Raw genomic sequence first — 7,369 nt, forward strand, 5'->3', positions numbered from 1 at the left:
GTTCCACAGCCCTTCTCCCCCTTGGCAGATCAGATCACAACCTCGTCTTGCTTACACCACTATACATGCCTATTGTCCAGCGCCAACCTGCGGGCATTAGGACTGTGAGGAGATGGTCTTAGGAGGCTATGGAGGATCTACGTGGTGGTCTGGAGGCTACCAACTGGGATGTGCTGTGCGAACCACATGGGGACGACATAGACAACATGGTGGACTGTGTCACTGACTACATTAACTTCTGCATACACAACACCATCCCCACCAAAGACGTACACTACTTTTCCAATAACAAACCCTTGATCACCAGTGACCTTAAGGCTCTTCTGAATGACAAGAAGAGAGCCTTTAGGAGGGGGGATAAGGAAGAGGTCAAGCGTGTACAGAGGGAACTAAAGCAGAAGTTTAGAGAGAACAAGGACGCCTACAGGAGGAAGGTAGAGGACAAGCTGTAAAGGAATAGGGTGAGGGATGTATGGAGCAGCATGAGAGAGATCACTGGCTTCAAACAGGCTGGGGGTGCAACGGAGGGGAACCTGGAGATGCCCAACGAGTTGAACCAGTTTTTAACAGGTTTGATTCAGGGCCCTCTGCGGTTCAACACCCATCCCCTCACAGCCACACGCTCCCTAAGCCTTCACAGCTGCGACTGCCCAACACCTCCTCCATCCCCCCACAATCATGGCCGCCTACAGCTACAACCTCCAACAGCTGCTCACCCCCCCATCCCCCACAGCTGCCACTCTCCAACACCTCCGCCATGAACACCTGCAGCACCTACAGCGCTATGAGCACCATCCCCCAGGCAAGGCTGACCATCACGGCTGACCAGGTGAAGAAGGAGCTGAAGAGGCTGCACCAGGGTAAGGCCACAGGACCAGATGACATTTGTCCCAGAGTTCTGAGGGCCTGTGCTGATCAGCTGAGCGGAGTGCTCCAGCGACTGTTCAATCTGAGACTGCGCTTGGAGAGAGTCCCTGTGCTCTGAAAGACATCATGCCTGGTCCCGGTACCAAAGAAAGGGTGCCCCTCTGTCCTCAATGACTACAGACCAGTAGAGCTGACTTCTCACGTCATGAAGGCACTGGAGAGGCTGGTCTTATCCCACCTGAGATCTCTAGTTAGTTTATCGCTGAACACCCTACAGTTCGCCTACCAGCCCAGTTTTGGTGTGGAGGATGCAATCATCTACATGCTGCTAAGGGCCTACTCACACCTGGACAAGGCTGGCAGCACTTAAGGATTATGTTTTTTGACTTCTCCAGTGCCTTCAATACTATCCAGCCCTTACTTCTAAGGAGGAAGCTGGAGGAGATACAAGTCGGTGCCTCCATGATCTTGTGGATCACTGACTATCTGACAGGCAGACCACAGTCGGTGAGACTTCAGAACTGTGTGTCTGAACAGGTAGTAAGTAACACAGGGGCTCCTCGGGGGACAGTTCTTTCTCCGTTCCTCTTCACCCTCTATACTTCGGACTTTAAATACAACTCAGAGTCATGCCACCTGCAGAAGTTCTCAGATGTGCTGCAATTGTGCAATTGTGGTGTAGGCATCCTCTCATGAGGCACCAATAAATGTAGGGGTTTTGTGCATTTACTGGGACAATTATTAATTGTAGCATTAAGTCACAAAATGATTCTTTGATGGCTATTAGAAGACCGACCCAGAGGGATACTCAGCAACGCACACACGGATACTAATACACGACAATACATTTAATAATACATAAAATGTGCATATAAACATAACAGATCTTATCGTGAGGGTTAGCAGAATACAAAAGGTATATATTCAGTCACGAAGATTTACAGACCAAGAGGGACATACGTTCAGTATATCATTCATTTATACCGTTTCGTAAATGAACTTGGATTACAACTTCTACACTAGATACTCAAAAGCAAGTACATCACTCATAGGAATTAAATTGATATAATCTCAGGTTGAGGTAACAATTGAATTCTCGAGCTGTAATGCAGAATGTTGAATACTCATCCAATCTGTGTGGATTCAGATCTCCCGCGGACACAAACAGCAGCAGGCTTTTTGCTGTGTCGAATCAGCGTTCTCTGGCTCGGTGCCAGGCACTGCTGGTTCAGCGAGAGTGAAGTGGGAGAGATTTCTGCTGCGGTGCGCTGCTGATGCTCTCTGAAGACCGGCTAGTTAGTGTTGGCTGAAACTAGCAGAGTTTGTGCACAGGAGAAAAGTGACTGTGGGTCCAAGCAGGTCACACTCTTTAGACAGGAAGAAGACTGGTTCGTTCCTGATGTAGCGCGAGTCCTGAATCCACAGATTCAGCTGTCCACAGTTCTGACCGTAGTTCACTTGTTGATCAGGTGAGCTTTCGCGGTGGGTTCACGAGGCTTGCTGCTGGGCTAACCTCGGGTGGTTCCTTTGGGTACATGCTGGCAACCTCCGTTCTCGACTCTTAGAACAGTGAAGTTCTGACTCTCGGACACACTGGCCGTTACGTGGTGGTCCGAGCTGAGTCTGAGGATGTCAAGGAGGAGCTGAGTCTGAGGATGTCCAGGAGGAGCTGAGTCTGAGGATGTCCAGGAGGCGCCCCGAGGAAGCCCTGTGCTGTCTGTTTTACCTGGAGGAACTACGGTCGTTTATTGGTTGAACGTTCTGTGGGCATTCGAGACCCACGTGGGGTTAACCTGCCCTACCAGTTCCTGATTGGCTGAGGATGGGTAACAATGCACTCTGACCTTAGGGTTGTAAACAACTTTGAATAAGACTGTCCCAGACAGTAAGGCGCAAGAGATGACCATTTATTAGGGTTGCTAGAGAATCTCAGCTTTGGGAGTTGTTCCTTATCAGGACACTCTATCGGCTAGAAAAACACCTTAAATGTGAACCAGCTGGAATGGCCTCTCTGTATCCAGCACCACTGAGATGAAGGAGAGAGGGACTGGCAAGGTAGCAGCAAACTTAATTCCTGTATTTTAATAAGCCTTGCCGCTACAGTGGGATGTTTCAAGAGTGGGCAGGAGGAAGAGTGCAGTGGAAGAGGTTAGCAGCTTTGTGGAGTGGTGTGGGGAGAACCACCTGCAATTGAATGTAACAAAGACGAAGGAACTGGTGGTAGATTTCAGGAGGAAAAGCGTCAAACATATTCCTGTCTACATTCATGGGAGTGGCATGGAGATAGTGGACTCGTACAAGTACCTGGGAGTGCACATCGACAATAGACTGGAATGGTCTAAGAACATCGAGGCCATCTACAAGAAGGGTCAGAGCCAACTTTACTTCTTGAGGAGGCTCAGGTCCTTCAATGTGTGTAGTAAGATGCTACATATGTTCTATCAGTTGGTGGTGGCGTGCGCCATTTTCTACGCAGTGGTATGCTGGGGCTCTGGGATTAGAGCAGGGGATTCTAACAGGCTGAACAAGCTCATCAGGAGAGCAAGCTCCGTCATTGGGTCTGGCCTGGACCCCCTGGAGCTAGTGGCTGAGAGGAGAATGGTGTCCAAACTAGAGGCCATCATGGCCAACATCTCCCATCCCCTCTATGACATGCTTGTGAGATTGAAGAGCACGTTCTGCAATAGACTGATCGAACCACGGTGCGACAGGGAGCGCTACAGGATGTCATTCTTGCCTTCTCCCATAAGACTGTACAACGCATCCACTGTGTGTCTGGGAAGGGGCAACATTGACAGGGACCTGTTTCTGGACTGTACAGTAAACTGATACAGCTGTTCTTTTTCTTTTTCCCGTTTAAAACCGTTTTTGGGCAATATATGCCAGGGACCCTTGCAATACATTTATATTCATATTTATATTGTGCAATACGACTTTGTTGTGTACTGTTCTTTGTGTGTTCTGGACTGTGAGTAACTCTTCGTAGTGCACTTCTCACTGTACTGATTGTACTGTATGTATTGTATTATTATTATTGTATCATTCATTACACTGTTGCTGTGTTGTCTGTGTTAAGCTGCTGTTGCACTGCAATTTCTTTCATGGGATCAATAAAGTATCAATCTATCTACTTCCATTGAATGTCCACACTTTCTCCAACTGCAATTTTTTAATCATTGACATAACTTTTTACATACATGTAAACTACTTTGAAAAGCCAGGATGCCTTTCTAAATTGGTAGCAAAGTGGTCCCTGTCTTGGAATTTTATCAAAGACGAGCCAGGAGAGGTGTTCTCATTCACTCAGTAAGGCATTTATTCATATTGCGCAATAGGGAAAAACAGCAACCACCAGTCTGTGCAGCAAGTGAGAGCTGATTTTCAAAGTAAAATAGGAAAAGGTCCATTATTTTATACACCTAGCTGATGCAACACCTCAATTTGTTTACTTCATTATGGTTGGTTAGTAAAACAAAGACAGGCGAGACAGTAATTTTCCAGTCCTTATAGGTCTTAGCCTTAGGACAGAGAAGACAGCTACGTGCAGTTACGCATCGCCTTTTTGCTGGGACAGAGATAAACATATTCTTAGAACATCCCATGGCCTTGACTCGCTGGGTACAATCACAGTTTGTTCTAAGAATCCAGCTGCTTTTACAACACAGCTCTGCCCGTAAACGGACATATTTAGGATAAAACACTTTTTTTCAGTAACTTTCCATTACATCCCATAGAGAAAATCCGCATGGAAGACATGCAAGCTCCACACAGCAGGAAATTCAGTTGGACATCAACCCCAGGAACTGTGAGGCTACAGTCCTAAAATCCACACCACTGTGCTATCCAAATGGAATATTTCAATCTAGGGCCCAGATATTTTCCTCTAAGTGCTCAGAAAAATTTAATCTTTAATCTGGGACTATTTGTCTCGTTATCTAATTTAGACCACCCCTGACCTGCACTACTGGAGGATGTCCCTGCTGATACTAGTACTAATCCAGCTCGTGACTATCTGAAGCACTGGGCTTCAATTTCAGTTTTTGTCGCCATGATTCCCAAACCCTGAGGATAAGGTCTATGGAAAGAATATAATTAATGATGTCTTCTGTAATTGATACTTGAGTGATTCAATCAGCAGCTCGTTATGGTTCACAATTTAACACCTGGTTAGACAGGTGTGTGTTGGACCTGAAGCCCAGCAGTCTTGAGTATATAAAGGCCACCGGGGGCTGCTTATACTATACATAAGGTTTGTGTGATCATTCATCAACATGGAAGGGAGAAGCTGTGTGTTGTGTTTGCTTGTGGGATTCTTTCTAGGTAAGGTTTGGGTTTATTGCTTTGACTAAAAGGGGCAGCACAAAGGCAGATGGGAGGATTAACTGCATGCTGCTAGTATTTAAGGATTTCAGTATAGTTATTTGATCTTGAGTAGAGATGTTGCCTGAGTGTTAAATCCATGACTTGGATGTTTGTGTGCTCTTGAAATTCTGCAAGCCTTTGATTCTCTGTGCATTGAGCTCTGTTCACTTGTGGCTGTTGCTGATTCATTAATGCCCTATTGGCTTGTTACTTCTGTCCTCGTATATTGACTTAGTCCCTCAGTGTCAGATGCTTATGATCCCTTAAATGTTGCCTTAATGCTGCCTTAAACCCAGGCTGCTTCCACGTGATCATTGACCCAGTGGTGTCCTCTCCTCCCCAGTGTCTGTAGCTGAAGCCCTGCAGTGTCGGGCTGTGCCTGGCAGTCTGAAGCAGATAGATGCTGGTGCTGGAAGAGTGTGTGGAGTCGACAATGCAGACAACCTGGTCAGCTACCAGGGCAACAGCTGGGTCTCTCTGGCCATGAAGGGGAAACATGTGAGTGTGGGGCCAGCAGGACTCTGGAGTGTGAGTCTCTCAAGCCTTGTGTTCAAGTGGCTTCGGGTAAGGTGGATCCAAGTGCAACCAGGTGAGGCTGCAGCTGATCTATATAGGTTAGAAATGATAGCTTTCATGTTTATCCATGGATAGTGGCTGCTTTCAGCCAGAACATCTTTCACTCCTCAAGTGTTCATGACCTCATACTGAGGAATGAGCACTGCACTACCCCCTGCTGAGAACAGCTGTTTCTTGCTCTCCTCTGCAGGCTCCCTCATCCAGATTGATGCTGGTGGAGACAAGTTTGTGGTTGGTGTCAATGCTGCCAATTCCATCTTCTGCCTGAACAGTGGGCCTGTGCTGCAGTATGCTGGCCAGGGCAACATCCCCTGGATTCCTGTTGTGGGCTCCCTCAAGTACTATTCCTGTGGGCCTTTTGGCTGCTGGGGAGTGAACAGGTTGGACCAGATCTTTGTCAAGCTGGATGTGAGTGGGGATTCCTGCAAAGGCTCCGACAGGTGGTACCCCATCCAGGGCTCCCTGTCCCTGGTGGAGGTGGGCTCAGATGGCAGTGTGTATGGGGTGGACAGGAATGGAGTGGTCTTCAAGAGGTGAGCTGGGGGAGGGGTTAATGCACATGGTTGCATGAACGACTGTCCTAATTCTAGGCTGCTCTAACCCTGTTCCTTTTCCTGCAGGGTTGGTATTGATGCCTGTAACCCCTTTGGCAGGAGGTGGTGGGCTCTAAGGGCAGCTGGTGTGGCCAGGCATGTGTCCTATGACCGAGGAATCCTCTGGGTTGTGTGCAAAGATGGCCGAGTCCAGAGGTGCCAGGTCTGAGCAGCCTGGGTGGTCTGGTCCTGAGTGGGAAGTGACAGACATGACTAGGCTGCATGAAGGATTCCGAGTGGAATGAGGCATTAATGCCCGTCTTGTTATTCTGTGCTGCAATAAAAATGCCTGGAAAACCCTGTTCTTCTGTGGTGTCTAATTCATTAACTTCAAATTGGTTAATGAACTTAAAACCAGTCCTCCTGATTTTATGAGGAGGACTACCTGGGATGTCACATTAAGCTCTTATCCCACATGGCCCTTTGCCTGTAATAAGCTAATAATGAAACATATCTAGTCTCTTTCCACAGTAGCTTAGTCCCACTTTTGTGCATGAATGGATTAGCTAAAATGCTACTATGTTTCTTGGGGAGCATCACTGATTGGTCTTTTCCAGTGGCCCTAAACAGGGATGTAAGTTGAGGCTGTGACTGGAGTCTTCAAGGCCTTTCACTCTCTTAACCCTAAACCACTCCAGTGTAATGTTTGTTTCCATAATGTGTTGGTGCAAAGCACTTGGTCTTAACTTTCTATTACATCCCTAACCATGTTGACTGGGTGCTTTCAGTTTTTTTTTTCACACAGCTGAGTTCATCTTCATGGTTGAATCCTCACCTGAGGTTTAGCTCAAGTTCAGGTGTAATACTTCATTGCTGTAACTAGTTGAGTGGGATGTGGTTTGGTGAACTTGTACAATTTCAAATGCAGTTGCCATCTGAATACCTGCAACACATGCCACAAAAATAACACCTATTAGTACTTTACTGAGTTGTGTGTGTATTTGTAATCATGTGAACCAGTATTGCGTACA

General features: G+C 47.0%; 1 protein-coding gene across 1 annotated transcript; it reads left to right on the forward strand.

Moving 5' to 3' along the window:
* Window positions 1-5,138: 5,138 nt before the first annotated feature.
* Window positions 5,139-6,567, forward strand: LOC148805259 (fish-egg lectin-like). Its single transcript, XM_088909748.1, has 4 exons — window positions 5,139-5,187; window positions 5,573-5,818; window positions 5,996-6,338; window positions 6,426-6,567. The coding sequence occupies exons 1-4, from the start codon at window positions 5,139-5,141 to the stop codon at window positions 6,565-6,567; spliced, it is 780 nt and encodes a 259-aa protein (XP_088765874.1).
* Window positions 6,568-7,369: the final 802 nt, after the last annotated feature.

Source organism: Atractosteus spatula, unplaced genomic scaffold, assembly GCF_055471065.1.
Source record: "Atractosteus spatula isolate fAtrSpa1 unplaced genomic scaffold, fAtrSpa1.hap1 Scaffold_76, whole genome shotgun sequence".
Taxonomy (NCBI): Eukaryota; Metazoa; Chordata; class Actinopteri; order Semionotiformes; family Lepisosteidae; genus Atractosteus; species Atractosteus spatula.